The sequence below is a fragment of the Austrofundulus limnaeus genome, unplaced genomic scaffold (genome assembly GCF_001266775.1).
Source record: "Austrofundulus limnaeus strain Quisiro unplaced genomic scaffold, Austrofundulus_limnaeus-1.0 Scaffold829, whole genome shotgun sequence".
Lineage (NCBI taxonomy): Eukaryota > Metazoa > Chordata > Actinopteri > Cyprinodontiformes > Rivulidae > Austrofundulus > Austrofundulus limnaeus.
In genome coordinates, this window is record NW_013953231.1 from 11842 (window position 1) to 27461 (window position 15620).

Consider the following 15620-nt stretch of genomic DNA (forward strand, 5'->3'; position numbering starts at 1 on the left):
CCCCCCACCCCCTCCACACACACTTTAACCATTTTAAAGTCTACAAGACATGTGGTTGCGATCAATCATTCAAAAAACTATAAACTTAGCACGCACAGAGCCAAATGGAAAAAAAAGATGGCAAAAGGTCAGAAATGCAGTTATGAAGAAATAAAACAGGCAATGTACTCTCAAATACTAAAATCATAAAAAACAACTAAAATTATTACAACAAATCCAATCTGATGGGGAAGCTGTCAGCCTGCCTGAAAATAAGTCAATGGGGCAATGTTACGTGTTTCTCAGGCATATATTTAAATGCTATACCATAATAAAATATATACAGTATGTCACCTTTAGCTGTTATTAAAATGATGTTTTTATGTTTAAATAGAAAATATACTTATACTCTCATCACTTCCTCTTCTAAATGCCTTGAAATTGGCAAGGTTTTGGGCATGTTTACTATGAGAGGATAACATTATAACATGATATAAAACTCAAAAAAGTTGATTGTACATGATATTGCCCCTTTAATGTAAAAGCGCAGGTCAAATGCAGCTTTTTTGAAATTATAGCAGGAAGGCTGGATCAGCAGTGATGGTGCATATTATTTTTCTCCTCGCATACTCCACCCCTCCCCTATCCCTTCTCTTTTCACACACACACACACACACACACATAGCCTGACATCGAGCAACAACAGGCCGGCCTCTTCATCTCCTAGAGTGACACCCACTCACCTGATACCCCCCAGCCTGCTCGAGTCAGGTTTCATGGAGGTGGAATGCTTCACCATCTTGTACATCGTCACCACCAGGAAGATGACATTGACCTGTCAAAACAGATGTGCATCAGGGTTAATAGACTGCACTAAGGAAAGCATCCAGTTTCTTGCGTTGGCAGTGCAGGGTTAGATACTGTAGGTTATGTTTATTCTCACATGAACAAGCACAAATGACACACTCCAGAGACACTCTTAATACAAGAATAAACAGCGTGCTCGGGTTTTATTTAGGAGAAATGATCATGAAAAGAAATTTTCAAGGATTAAAATTTAAAGAACTGTACTTGCTGCTACTATAATATGCATCATTCAATGAAGAAACTTCACCCCTCATGAGGTAGGATCTAAGCATATTTCACAGCACATTGCAAACTGTTGTGGTGTTGCTTCTACAGTGAGCAACACACTCATACCTTCAGTGAGAGGACTATGAAAATTTAATACCTCTGTGCTGATCAAYAGCACTCTGGCTTCCAAAGACAAAAATCAACAGTGAGAGGTTATCACTTTGGTCTTCTCCACACAGCTCAAGGCTTCGACATAAGCCACAAACGGTGTTTGTCTTCGTTCTCGTGTTTGTCATTACAGTCGATCCCAAACACGGAGTGCAATTACACAAGACGAGGACGCACAAACGAAAAGCCTCGAACAAATCGAAAACGTCACAGCTAAAAGCTTCAGGAAACATTCGGGGAAAAGGAAAGTATAGAGCTGTATGCCACATTTTAAAGGCAGGTTTAACTGAGGCCAAGAAAAAAAAAGAATATTTAAGTGAGTCAAGCCATACATCCAGAAAGGTTTCCATGCTCTCAGGATGTTTCTCTGTAAGCACTGCAGGGCCCAAAGCCACAAAGAAAAAGGGAGGGGATGAGCTTCTATTTGGACTGATACCATATTTAACCTTACAAATGTACTGCAGTAAATATTCAATGAAAAACAACAGGAGATTTGAGGCTCCCTTCTTAAAAAAACAACTTCAGTTCCATTTTTGCACAAATCATGCATTTTTTAAAACATAAATGTACTGTAAATGTAGASWAAATGAAAAAAAAGCATGACTTTGCAAGAAGAGTTTTAACATGGTCTTTCTTTCTTTTTTRGCCACATTTTATATTCATTTACAGGCAGAAAGATCCTGATTATRATACCACATGTGGATGCGCTCTGAAAGAAAAACTCCAAGGCCACAGAAGACGATCTTTACATGGAAACAAAAGAGTGCGAGTGAAAAGCAGATGCATGCCAACAACAGCAAGGGAGGAAGATGGGAGGAAAAATAAAAAAAAGGGGGTGGCTAAGAAGACAGAAAGAGGCTTTTAGATCACAGAGTTTGGTCTCCTGGCCACTGGGGCCAATTTATGTCGGCATGAGTCGAGAAGCTGGAGATGCATTTAACACAGCCATGAGTGATGACACAGATCTGATGAGACAGACGGACGGATGGACAGTGAGGCAAGGAGCTAGGAGGAACGGCTGCAGAACGCTGAGGCAGACTGCACCCCCCCGTCTCTTCACACACGCACACACTGACACACACCCAAACCCTCCTTCCTCCACATGCTCAGTCTCTAAGGAGCCATTCGCTACAGTTTTCAGGTCTCTTACTTCTCTGCCAAATAAAGCACATAAAAACTAGTGCTGCCAGTGCAGCTCTCCTCATGCTTTTGCATGTTTTTACAGCCATTGGACTCATTTACATGCGTGTTACTTTATGGATATGTACTGTGCACTTGTTTTCGTGCATGCGTGTCGTGTGCATGTCTACGCGCGTTGCAAATGCCGTGTACTCTGCATGAAATATTAAAAAGTGAAGATGGAGATGTCTGCGCGCTCCGATTGGCTAGGGATGTGTCATGATCCTCAGCAGGGCAATGCGCTGTGGTAATGGTTGTCTGGCCCACCCACTCATTACTTCCATGTTCAKCCCCACCCACCCACCAACCAACATCCCCCTTGTTTTCCCACTGAGCAAATGACCTTCATGCCTGAAACGATTTCTCCTCTTGATTGCAGGGAGTATTCTCTAGTTGTGCCGAGGGGTCCAAAAAGCTCCGCGTTGTTACTGTTCAACAATTCTGATTTCATAGGATTTCATAGCTGAGTGGACACTGATGTCCTCGTGTCAGCTATAATGGGACCACTTTCCTTTCATGCAAATTGATCGGAGAAAGCAGAGCTAAGAGGCTGCCGGCACATGCAGAAAGAAAATCTATAAACTGTTTTCAAAGCGTCGCTCGGAAAGAAAGAGTACAGAATTTATCCCTAGCATGCGCAAATTTATAACTTACCACTATTATCAAGGTCACGGGTCCAATGAAGCTCCAGATGAAATGGTTATCCACTCTCAACCAGCAGCTGCAAAATGAAAAAAGGCCGCGTTTAGTTCGTTAAATCATTTCCTTGCCAAAACATAGTTGTGTCTCATCGATCAGTGCACAGAAGAGGTGGCTACATGATAGGCCAACAGAAAGGCAACTCTTCTGACCGCAAAGAAGAAAACTCGACCTTAAGGGGGTGTTGGCTTGTTGCCATGAGAAGCTGCCGAGTAAAAGGCACTGGTTATTGAACTCATGACTTCACAGTCTACAAATGTGTGTCTGTGTGTACCTAAGACTCAAAGAAAAAAAAAACGTGTGCTGGATACGAGTCGGTCAGTATTTATTAGGATACATGAGATAAAACACTGAAAAGTGCTTTTTACTTAATTCCTATAAATTAGAGGACTAAAGCCTTACAAATCATAAAGCTTAATGCCTGGGTACAAACCAGCACAGGAGTGCATAAACCTTTCACTGATAYGGGCAGTAATTATCCACTTTCAAGGATTAAAATAAAAAAAAAACACCTGCAGACCAGTACAGCTAGCCAGAACATTCATTAATGCCGCTGCCTTGCTCACAGCCTCCTCTTTTAACAGTGCTGGGCTATAAATTTGTCAACAGAGGTGGACCACTCTTTGTGCTATTACTATCATTAGCACGCACCGCACTATGCATGCTGCGTGGGTGTGTCTCAATGCAGGGGGACTCCTGATACATACATTTTTTATTCCATCTTTGCAAAAGAAGAACCTCTGCAAAAGGTGGTGCACTTACACCCGCTGGGTGCCGTAYCTCATGTAGTCGATGGCCGCTGAGACGCCCACGACCACGGTGGGGACGAGGTAGCCGGCGAGGTAGTAGTACTTCCTGCGTGAGAACTCGCTCTCGAAGACCTCCACCAGCATGAGGTAGAGCTGCACGCCCTCCAAACACATCCAGGTGAAGGCGGCCAGAAAGCAAAAGTGGAGGACTCCGGCAATGATGGAGCACACCAGCTGACGGGGCAACACACAGCACGACGCAGAACATCATTTACAAGGTTTGATCAAACTGCTCATAGCTCTGTCCTTTCTCAACACAAGATGGTTTGAATTTATGACTAGGGCGTAAAAGSCAGTGGGATTTCTGTATTCCTTGAAGGAATGCTAGCCCTTTACTTTTACTTGTTTCAAAGAGATTACTTTTCGCCCACTTTGTCAAAAAAAAGTCTCACTAGTGAAGTAGAGCATTTAGCATCTAATCATTCATTTATTTATTTCCAGCAAATTGAAGCAAAACAAAAGCAAATATTGCAATTACCTTCACCAAATAGGTATAAAAGCAGCAAATCAATACCTATGATGCTTTGTGACCTCTTTTCTAAAATTACCTTTACAAGATGGACAGAATTCAATTTCAAGATGGTGCTGTGTCCTGAAGTAACAACAGTTTTTTATTTGGTTTTTCTAATGCATATTTGAAATCAACAGGATTTATGTTAAAACAGTGAGATCTAAAATGTAATTACCATATATAAATAATTAATTAGCTAAATAATTTATCAACATAATTTTTCCACATCAAATGAGAATACAATATTTATGAAAATGCACATTTGGAAAGACCAAACGCCTCAAATACTCATTTGAGGATTGAGAGGATGTGCAGCCTTTGCCTGCACTGAAAATGTGCAGATCCCATAGATCCTATAGTTTCTCCAGATTCATTTACAGAAAAACCATGACACCATAAAGACAATATTTATTCTAGTTGTTAAAAGCCATCACAGGTGGATTCTTGTTTGTTTATTTATTTAGTTTTAACTTATTGTAATTTTTTAGCACTTAAATGTTAATTTTGGAAACTCTGGCATGTAAAGGTTAATTGCATCAGAAGAGACAAGTCCAATCAAGAACCGATTTTCGCTGTACCTTCGGTTCTGTCATGTTGATGCCCACAAGAAAAAGGAGCTCTCCAATGAAGAGGTTGAGACAGAGGTTTTTGTGGATGGTGTTGCGGTCGCTTTGCAAGCCTCTGAAGAAGCAGAAGGTGAAGAGGCTGATGGCCAGGCAGACCAGAGACACAGCAATACCCATCCTGGTGATGACGGTGAGAAGAAGCTCGTGCACGCTCCCCTCCCTCTGCAGAAACACATGTGCACTTGTCATAATCGGAATTGAGTAAAAAAAAACAACATTTTCTAATGTGAATTTCAAAAACATTATTTATTTATTTATTTATTTATTTATTGCTTGTTTGCTTATTTTTAGCTAAAACAAGGAGATCATAACATAAAAAGAAGACACGTTAAAGGGGCAATATCATGTAAAATCAACTTTTTTGAGTTTTATATCATGTTATAATGTTATACTCTCATAAAAAACGTGCCCAAAGCCTTGCTTTGACTCATTCATGCATGTTTGAGAGATCCTGCAGCATTTTTAGGCAGTCATGCTGAGGAGCAAAACGACAGGTGGGGATCAGAAACGCGTTTTGGTGCCCCTGGGACGCGTCTTTAAGCCGAGCTTCCTCATCACGGAGCACACCACCCTACCCCACACACCGCGCCCATGACTCCTGCAGGCTCTCGGCAGTAACAGAGCAAAGTGAAAGTGAAACTTAAACTGCTGCTCTTAAAGCTTTGTTTATACTTCATGCAAGACGTGAGGCTGCGGCCCAGCAATGACGTAATTGCGTGTGTGTCACCAACAGCARTGAGTGTTTATATATACTGGGAAAAGACGTGGGGGATACATTATAGTAATCACTCCCTCTGCCCTCCCACACGCATAGCTTAACATGTAAATAACTGCTAGTTGCTAGTTGCGAGTTTAGCTTGTTGGTTCAACAGAGGTGGGAGATGGATGACGAAAAACACTTCTCCTATTTTTGAATGTCCGCTTCTTGTTTCGACAAACTTGCCCACCAGATCTTTGTTTTTTTCCCCCACCGGATCTCTCCTCCTCACCTTCAGCATGCACCAYTGCAGTAGAGGAGTGACAGATGGTTGTTCCTCCAGACCGCCTCGGTGAGTTTCTCTTCGAAACTATCCATGTTTAGAAAGAAAAACTGGCCTCTGGAAGTGAGTAGCGGGTAGCGGTGTGACACAACATATGACATCCAAACAAAAACGCTCACAAACTTTGYACCAATCACACGCTCTGAGCCGCAACCTCTACATCTCGGAGTGCTGACTCGGGGCAATGCACAGGACAGCTGTCACCGGGGAATCTCAGCTGGTGTGCAGACGGAAGTTGCGCAACTTTTTGTCACTCAGCGGGAGGTAAAAGACGTGCGACAAAAAGTGTAAACCAGCCTTAACACTACTGCTCACTCAGTGAAGCTCTTTTCAGATTCAAAATACATTTGAGGAAATGTATTTTCAGATGCTGAGTAAACTGCATCACAGTGCGCACGAGACGGGACAGAAGCGGAAGGTGGTTCTTAAAGAGACAGAGGACAGTTTCAAGGCATTTAGAAGAGGAAGTGATGAGAAGATAAGTTTATTTTCTATTTAAACATAAAAACAGCATTTTAATAACAACTAAAGGTGACATAGTTGCTTTATTATGGTATAGTATTTAAATATATGCCTGAGAAACACATAATATTGCTCCTTTAAGATAAATACAAAACCTGATACCAGAGTCAGATGTTTTTCGAGTTCATATAGACTGGACTGACAAACTAGCCCCTAATTGAACTTCATGCCATTTGGCAGCCGAGCTGAACATGTTCAGTCATCTTTTTTTTTCTTTTATGCAGCACGTGTTGCAGAAAGCGACATCAGAAGAAAAATCGGCCTCAAAGAGTTGCAACCGTGTGGCTGAATCATGCAGCGTTTCAGAAGATCTAAAAACTGAGTGCGTTTCAAGGTGAGGCACTGGGCAAAATCTGGAGGAGAAGAAAAAAAGAAGAAAAAAACCTGAGCCTTGACCATACGAAATATTACTCAAAGACTTGGTGGCCTGAAAGTGAGGCAATTCCTCCTGTGATATTTGTAATTATATTGAGGTCAGGAGTTACTATTGAGGTGATATGTAGGGGGTTTGGTGTGAGGCAAAGCCCTGCATCTGGGCTCTGGTTTCAAGCTGTGGTTAAGGTTGAGGTTGAGACAGATGAGAGGCGCAGAGTTCAGGAGTTGGAACGTACTATTAAACAAACCACATACTTATCCTTTACATTTATTACTGGCTAGGTCCTTGCTACACATGCTATTTATCATGTAATTGGATTGTAATTGCATTTTGCGACCAAATAGATCCCTGGCCACTTCAAGAGGAGTGGAAATGTTAATTTAATCCAAGGTTACACTGTTTCCCATGATTTGCAGGTATGCATACATGAAGGAAAAATACTAGACATGAGCCACAGGTAAAAAAAAACAACTTCTGATAACACTATCCCGTGTCGCAGTATTGCTTTTCTAAAATGATAGCCCGGCTTCTTTTTTCACCACCCTGCTCCCTACTCTTACCTTCTCCTCCAGCTATAATCTAATTATCTCGTCTGAAAAGCCAATTTTGCCCGTGCCATGTGTGAACAAATCATGTGACGAGACAGGAGGAAGAACAACTAATTGAGAAAGAAAAATAGCCCATGCAAACCACAGAAGGTGAAGGCCACTTACCACATTTCCCCGATGAGCCATGAGGATGGCGAAGTTGGTCAAGTGACTGCATGAGCAAGTGGTGTGGCTCTTATTAGTTTCTAACAGTTTGCAGCCCTGAGTGGACCAGTAGCCCATCATGCTTCGCTCGGAGTAATTCCAGAAGGAGCAGTTGGGGTTGTAATAGTGCTCCTTCTGCAAGGCAAAAGGAAAAGGCAAAATATATCAATGGCGAGGCATTTGAATGCATGAACGAACAGAAATAGACCATAACATTTTAAAGATGTCAGATTAGAGGGTCAGTGTCAATTATTATCTCTCAGTGCTGAAATGTGAATGTGGACGATAAGGTTATAGCTAGTTTGTGTGAGTCTTTGTGTGCCTGTCTGTTACCAATATATTTAAAGAGTAGGGGTGCAACAATACATGTACCCATATCGAACCGTATCGAACAGTGCTTTAGGTTCAGTACACACTTGTATCAAACAATACAGATTTTTTAAATTTACTTTATCAACTTGTCTTCTGAAGATGCTCTGTGTTAAAGGATCAGTGGATCTGTGTTCGACTACTCCACCTAGGCTGCATTTTGAGCGCAGATCCACTGAGAAACCTGCTGTTTCAGCAACATTTAATTTAAAAACTGGACTTTTGAGGTTAAACAAATGTTCATAATTAATTTAAATAAATTACAAGTTAAAAGGGGCATGGAAATTTCTCTTTTTTGTATCGAAAAAATATCAAATCGTGAGACTAAAGTACCGAACCGAACCGAATTGTGAATTTTTTCCGTATCCTTGCATCCCTGGTTAAGAGGCATTGCAGGAATTACAATGAAACTAGTAGAAATGAATAAGTGGATGAACATCTACAACTGATTAACTTTTGAAGTCAACCTATTTCAAAAGGGCCTCCAAAGCCAACTTCACAACACATACTTTTTTATTTAACCCAAGTTAAATGAATGAATGAATGAATGAATGAATGAATGAATGAATGAATGAATGAATGAAATAAATAAATAAATAAATAAATAAATAAATAAATAAACAAACACGTTTGTCTGCTCCCAAACTATCTGATGAACCATTGGATGGATTTTAAAGACACTGTCAAGAAATAATCACACTTCCACAACTAAATAACATTTGCAGCCCACCCCATTCAAGWTTACAACTACAGACCAATGAGTTTTAGAAAACACAAAAATGACTATAAGTCAGTCCGTTTTACAGATATGTTGCTCAGATGTGATGTGATAGTAGATAAGTGTTATTCACAACACATACTCTGAGTATGGAAGCTTGTGATATTGCATGAAATTGTGCACGTCATTTTCAAGGTTTTAACCAAAAAGACTAACTCTCATTTCTCAACATAAAATTATGTTAGTGTTGAACTTTTGGTATGGAAGGTGGTGGGTGATATTTTCTTTCAAAGAAWACTYGGCCTTTAATTTATACAGTCCGTTATTATTTGACCCTTTCCCCACCCTGGGAATATAAAGTCAGAGATTTATACTTTTATACACAAGAGAATGACATCACTTGGGTATTTGTCAGTTTGGGTCTATAGTGTGGTCAGGTCAAATCGCAGGAGGAGACTTACATCCAGGTGCTCCAGTGTGAAGATCACCGGGTCGGCCACAAACACCCGGCTGGACTCCTTTGTGATGGAGGCTGACAGGATGTGGGAATTGACAGTGAGGGAGAGGTTGTGCCTGTTCGGGTCTCCCATTCCTCTCAGTGTGGCATTTTCAGTGCTGAGGAACTGACCCAAGTGTTTGTAGAGCACAAATACCAGCTTTGCCACACCTGCAGCCAAAAACAGAGGAAAATAAAAAGATCAGACAGGGCTAAAATTCACAATGACACAATTCAGTTCAAACAGAAAAACTGTATATATGGGAAGAATTATTGGGCTCACTGGTGCTCTTTGAATTTACACAAAAGAAGAAAACTAAAGAGCATGCTAGTGCTGATGCTTTACCCCCGCCATGCACAGAGACAGATGAGAGGCAGAGCTCTGTTGTGCAGCACAGCAAGTTCTGTTCACTCTCAATAAATTATTGCAAATTCCTTTTTTTTATTTTCAACATTACTTCATTTTGCAGTGTGGAATCAGCTACAACACACCCCAGGGGTGGCAGTTTACCATGTGCTGTGCCTACAGTTGATGGTCTAATTAAATTATTCTTTGCCATTGAATTTYGCACAAAGAAAACGGTTCAGGATTTTGGTCGATAATCACCAAACTATTATAAGGATTTAATTTTGCAAAGAACAAATCTGTGAACAAGGCTTAGAAAATAAATTACCACACTGATTTGAAGTGTTGATTATAATCTCGGGGAATATACGTTTTTAATCTTTTTTCTTCTTCTTTTTTTTGCAAATGTAGACATTTAAAACGTGCTGGTGTAGCTGCAACAAGACTATGCAATACCAGTGCACAGTGGTTTCAAAAAGTCTGTTTTTCTTAAAAAAAGCTATTATTTGGAAACTACTGGAGAATTTCAACACACAAAATGTGTGAGTCTGTATGCGGAGTTTTCTTACCATTTTTGCTGTTAACTTTCACCGTGTTGGAGGAAAGCTGAAGTGTCGCTCCGCCTTTGCTCGACTGCGGAAACCTGAAGTCTTGCACCTGACCGTCGGTGCTCAGCACGTACACATCAAGCACTGAGAGGAGGCGGGAAGTCAGAGAGGAGGTAAAAATAGAGATGTATAACTCAGCGGCAACATTTTAAAAGCTTTTTACTCTGTTGAATACAGTTCCACCGTTAAGGCCCAGTGGAGTGTCTGTAAAGACTCGACGTTCACTGTAACAGTAACAGTGTTGAGTCTTATAGGCAAAATCCCGCAGGGTGTCATTTACTCCAAAAAAACCATGTCACTAAGCTGTTTCCTGGCATTGTGAAAGCCTCCAAGGCAAGAGCAAAGGAAAAATAACGACAAGGGCTGCAGAGGAGGATGAGTAAATGCAAGCACACAGCCGGATGCAGCATGAATGTCAAATATTCATAGGATCAAACATATCATTGAGCTTTTACTTTCACTTTTTCTTTTTCCCCCTCGTGGGCTCAGATAACTCTAGGCTGGATGAGCAAATCTGTGAAAATCCTCCAAATTCTTGCAGCCCCTCTCTCTTGCATGCCAGCTGCTGGGTGGTGCTCCCTTTGATGTGTGAAATTACTAAAGGGTCAGGAGGACGCACGTTTCAGCACACTCCTTCCCATCAGAAACGGCCTCACTTCTGCAGATAGACAGCTTCTGACAGACAGAGATGAGGAATTGTACTCCGGTTGCTCCCTTCCCTCTCTGCCTATAGCTTTCTGCACCCACGTTCTCGCTTCGCCCCACTTCTTTTCATTTTGTCCTTGATTTTCACCCAGAGAAACAATTTGCGCTACAAAGATCTGCTAACTAGAGAAAACAATCATTTTCAGCCTTTGTAACTCTGCAAAGGAAAAAAAAAAGGTCAGGTGTTCGGTCCAGTTCTGAGTGCAGCTTTGCTCAGTTCTCAAAGTGAGCCAGTATTCAGTGGTAAGCAGTACCTGCACTTTCAAATTGTTCGTTCTTAGCGAACTGTCACTTTTTATAGTGTGGTGCCACTTCTCATAAAGCTGCCCATGTGCAGTTTTCAGTTTCACCAACTGTAAGCTACAGCTGCATATTAAAATCTACACAGGACATCAGTTAATAACAGGAAGTCATGACCTGCTCTGCTCTATACTTCTTCTGATCGGGTCAGATTTATAAAATATTACCATGTATGTCAATGAATCAAGGCGGAGAACTGTTACTGTAAAGAAACAGTAAATCTTTTGGTATGAAATTTACGTCTCGACATTACAAGTGGATGTTTAACACGAGAGTGGAGCCCCACATCTGCGCAATAATCCCGCCTCCTTTTGGGGGAAACCATCCCTCCACTTTAACTAGCAATGAACGCAACTCAGGCCTTTTGACGTGCTTGCTAAGAAAATATCGCAAATAAGACTTACAGCATTCCACTGAATGAGGGAGGTGAAAGCACAGGAACTTTTTTTCTCCCCTCTCTAAGTACCGGCTCTGCTCGGTCGCTGAAATATTATCCTCGTTGGGCATATGGACGAGAATTCAACAAGCTCATAAATGCTGTCTGAATGCAGAGATTGAATGGTCAATATACAGTATATTATGTGAACATATTAATCAGTGCTTTTGGTAGAGACAGAACTAGTCGTTATCAGCACAGCTAACGGCCGCCTAATGGGGAAGGCTTGGAGGGAGCCAATAGAGAGCTGACTGAATGAAAACAGTGCCATTCACTTGGCTTCTTTGTTTTAGCCCCCAGAGGTCCGAACAGTTCATCCCACAGCCCATGTTCAAATGAGCTGACTTTACAATGAAAGATTAAAAATCAATGAGACATAAGACAAAAAGGGCGAGTGAGGAACCATAGCCATAGCAACAGAGAGCAGAAGCATGACAGTTCACATCACAAAGCTGAACGAAATAAAATACAAGGCTGCCTTTTTTGTTTTATGTAAAAACACTTATTTTTACCTCCGCCAAGGAGGTAATGTTTTCGGTCGCATATGTCCGTCTGTCTGTCGTTCCTTCTGTGGACAACATTACTCAAAAACTTGTGGACTGTCATGACATTTTTACCACATGTGGTTACTGGCCCAAGTAACACACCATTACATTTTGGTGAGGTTCCGCATCACAATGCGGATACAGGATTTTTTTTCTTTTAATCCTCTGAGATCGGCAAAGCTGTGATGCTTTCACAGGGCTTCTGTAAAAAACAGTGAGAGCTTTCAGTGTTCATTTGAACTGGATTGGACAGCACAGACTTCAAACTTTATAAAAGTAAAGTTAAAACCAGATTTAATGATGAATAATTTTTGTCACATTGTGTGCATTTTTACACATTTGGTGCACATTTAGAGAACGTTTTGTGACCAGGAAGTGCGTGACTGCACCATCAAACCTATTTTTCCCATTTCCTCAAACACACCACATTTCCAAAAAAAAAAAAAAAAAAAAAACAATCAAAACAGTTTCTCGCTACTAGACTTGTTAACAGAGAGCTGCCGGGCCTCAAAGTTTGGAGACGGGGGGAGCCAGGAAGCACTTTATAAAGAGAGTCAAACCATTACAAACTCATGCAAGGGGATAAAACAGACGTTTTACACAGTGAAATGTAACTGATGAAAACTTAGGAGCTTAATCCAACACCAGTTTGATGATGAAAAACATCGGGTGACGAGTCTGACTCTTTTTTTCACATTGGACTCCACCGGGAAGAAATTCCGTGCATACTGCCTGCTTAAATGTTCACTACATCAGAACTTATTCGGCAAATGTGTTTCCATCTCTGCCTTTGTGCATTTACTCTATTACAGGATGGGGAAAATTGGTCTTGGCGGAGGTTTGCACTCTCCGAGTGCTTCTTGTTTGGACTTTGATTTAAATAAGACACGACTCAATAAAAAATATATAATCAGCATCAGAAATGGTTAAAGACATATAAACTTACTGATATTCTCTGCAGGCACTTTGACGATGGCCGGCTCGATCAGGTTTTCAGCCAGGACGAACGCGCCTTCCTCCAGGGTGTCCAGGAGCATGGTGGCGGCGTGCGTTTGCTCGGTGGAATTCATGTCTCTCCAAGACTTCAGCGCTTCCGGTCTCAGGAGGTTGTCGACAGTGTCCACAATTGCCTACACCCGCGGAGACAAGGGAAACGTCAGCTTGCTGTTGCCTCCCGTCAAACAGTCGGGCTCGACAACAAAGTGCTTAGCACCGGGAAGCAAACGATGAATAGAACATGAAGGGGTAACAGTGACACTAACAAAGACTGAAACTAGAATATATCATTACAACTGAAGATGTGAGGGTTGATTGAGGATAACTGAAAAATTCAAGACCATAAAAAAATATTAAGTACTGTTTAATATTCTTTGTTGCAACAAAAATGTAGCTTTTATCTAAAGAATTCCCTTGAGACAGAATTTTTAGGTTGAGAGCTATGAACACAATGGTTTTTTTCTTTCCCTTTTTTTTCCTTTTCTCTTAAGCCACCGTTTTTTGAAAGAGCGATACTCTTGTTTCCATAACATGGCCTTCTGATGCTATTTTTCCTGGAGGAAAGGGGGGCATTATCGTAAAATCCTTGTCCCGAGTAGTAGTGTAAGTCAAAATAGGACAGAGGGCTTTGCTTATTTTTAATAACAATCCTTTAATTTCCTGCTTTCTGATAAACCCTAAGTAAGCAAAACATTCCAGCAAACCCACACGAGTATCATATGTTGATAAAACAAGAGTTTCCTCTGACCCTGGATGGGCTGAGTTCACGACTCCAAGATGGCAGAATGAAGAAACAACGTGACTAACTCGATTTAATCCCACAAAAAAACAAGAAAGAAACACTGGGATCTAGAGCAGCTTTTCATGTGATAATTCAGAGTGACAATTTAACCATAGGTGCCATTAACCACAGTCAGACCCCACCACAATACTGGTAATTAACCACAACAAGCCCCCGTTCACGGCACCAATTAGTCACGGCTGTGATTATCCAAAATACTAATTGACCAGGGACGAGATTATCCGTATGCCTGTACTATAAACAAAAGTGGACCACTGATAGAGGATTAACCACAAACTCTAACCGCCGAGCGCACGGTAACCACAGCAGTAATGACTGTATCCAGACACAGAGCGCTCATTGTGTCTTTATATGTTGGGTTCTAGCACAAAAATCAATCTCTATGGCCCTGACCTTGCAGGCGACTTGAAGCGTGTGTGCTGTGACTGTGAAAGGAGTGTTTGCTGTGCATGTAAGAGAAAGAGCAGGAGAGACGGCAGGCGGAGGCGATTACAAGGTTGGAGTCATTACAACTAGACAGACACTAAATGGCCTTACTCCCCCACCTACAGGTAAGCAATCCACAAAAAATCTATAAAATCTAAAGGCAGGACGAAGAGAGAAAGAAAAAAAAGAGTCTGTGTTTAATTTGTCTTGTGAAGAAAGGACCTGTCTTCCAACTGAATCCTCTTTAATTCTCGCCCGGGTGGAGGTCAGTTTACAAATCGTGGGGGGTTCAGTTCGGGGGTGGGCGCTGCCGTTGGGAAACATATGGCGAGGGCTCATTGAACGGGACAGTCAACGTTCAAGCTGCTCTGACTACAAGAGCAACAAAAGATGATGAGCCTGCTGACTAATACGATCAGTAGTTTTCTCTGCAGCTGTGACAAACAGGAGGAAAATGAGGCGCCTTGAAACCATGGCATATAATTGGCACTACACAAGCCTAATTAAATTCCTAATTTATAGATGTGACATATGTGTACATTTGCTGTGACTCATCGTTATATTTATGACTTGCATACCACTTAGGAATATTAGAAAAAGCGAGTTTGTCTTTGGTGTAAAAGACATTTTGGTAACAATTCACTGATTGCCTTGTTTTTACACCAAATTTAGCACTCATAATGGGCCCACATATACTGAATTTGCATATAATTTGTCACCTAGACATRGAAGAGGTCATTAATGAATGCCATTTAAAAAGTGTGGCACCCTTCAAGTAAAGCTTTGCAGATTATTAAACGTAGCATTCAACGTATTTCTAACTTTAACTGGGATTTCACGTCAGAGTTTTAGACTAAAACCATCTCCTGTRCACAACTGACAAAGCTGCAGCTGTTTTGGTCAAATATGTGAAATCTTGTGCAAGATCACAAAATGTCAAGCTCCAAGTACARGCTGTGAATCACTCTCAGCTGCTCCGTCAAACTTTAGCTCAATATCTGTAAAGCTGACTGAGTTTGAGARATTTTTGTATTGGCTAAAGTCGACACAGTGATTAGTTTTTGCAAGTTTCATTCAAACTTGTTTGGTGGTTCAAACAATTTTTTGGTTTTAAGAAACGCTCTGTATATATATATAT

The 15620-nt window shown here is 41.1% G+C and overlaps 1 protein-coding gene across 11 annotated transcripts in view; it reads right to left on the reverse strand.

Annotated features, from left to right (window-relative positions):
• adgrl2b.1 (adhesion G protein-coupled receptor L2b, tandem duplicate 1) overlaps positions 1 to 15620 on the reverse strand; it is an 82308-nt gene that overhangs the window by 10748 nt on the left and 55940 nt on the right. For all 11 annotated transcript variants that reach the window (XR_001312139.1, XM_014028915.1, XM_014028907.1 and 8 more), the window contains 8 exons: positions 13205 to 13388; positions 10234 to 10356; positions 9284 to 9489; positions 7697 to 7870; positions 4998 to 5207; positions 3862 to 4082; positions 3055 to 3121; positions 723 to 814 (listed from right to left, as the gene is read on the reverse strand). Coding sequence is in view for 10 of the 11 variants with exons in the window: in XM_014028915.1 (XP_013884369.1) it covers positions 723 to 814; positions 3055 to 3121; positions 3862 to 4082; positions 4998 to 5207; positions 7697 to 7870; positions 9284 to 9489; positions 10234 to 10356; positions 13205 to 13388 (1277 nt within the window). In the remaining variant the exon portion in view is untranslated. The remainder of the gene's footprint in view (positions 1 to 722; positions 815 to 3054; positions 3122 to 3861; positions 4083 to 4997; positions 5208 to 7696; positions 7871 to 9283; positions 9490 to 10233; positions 10357 to 13204; positions 13389 to 15620) is intronic.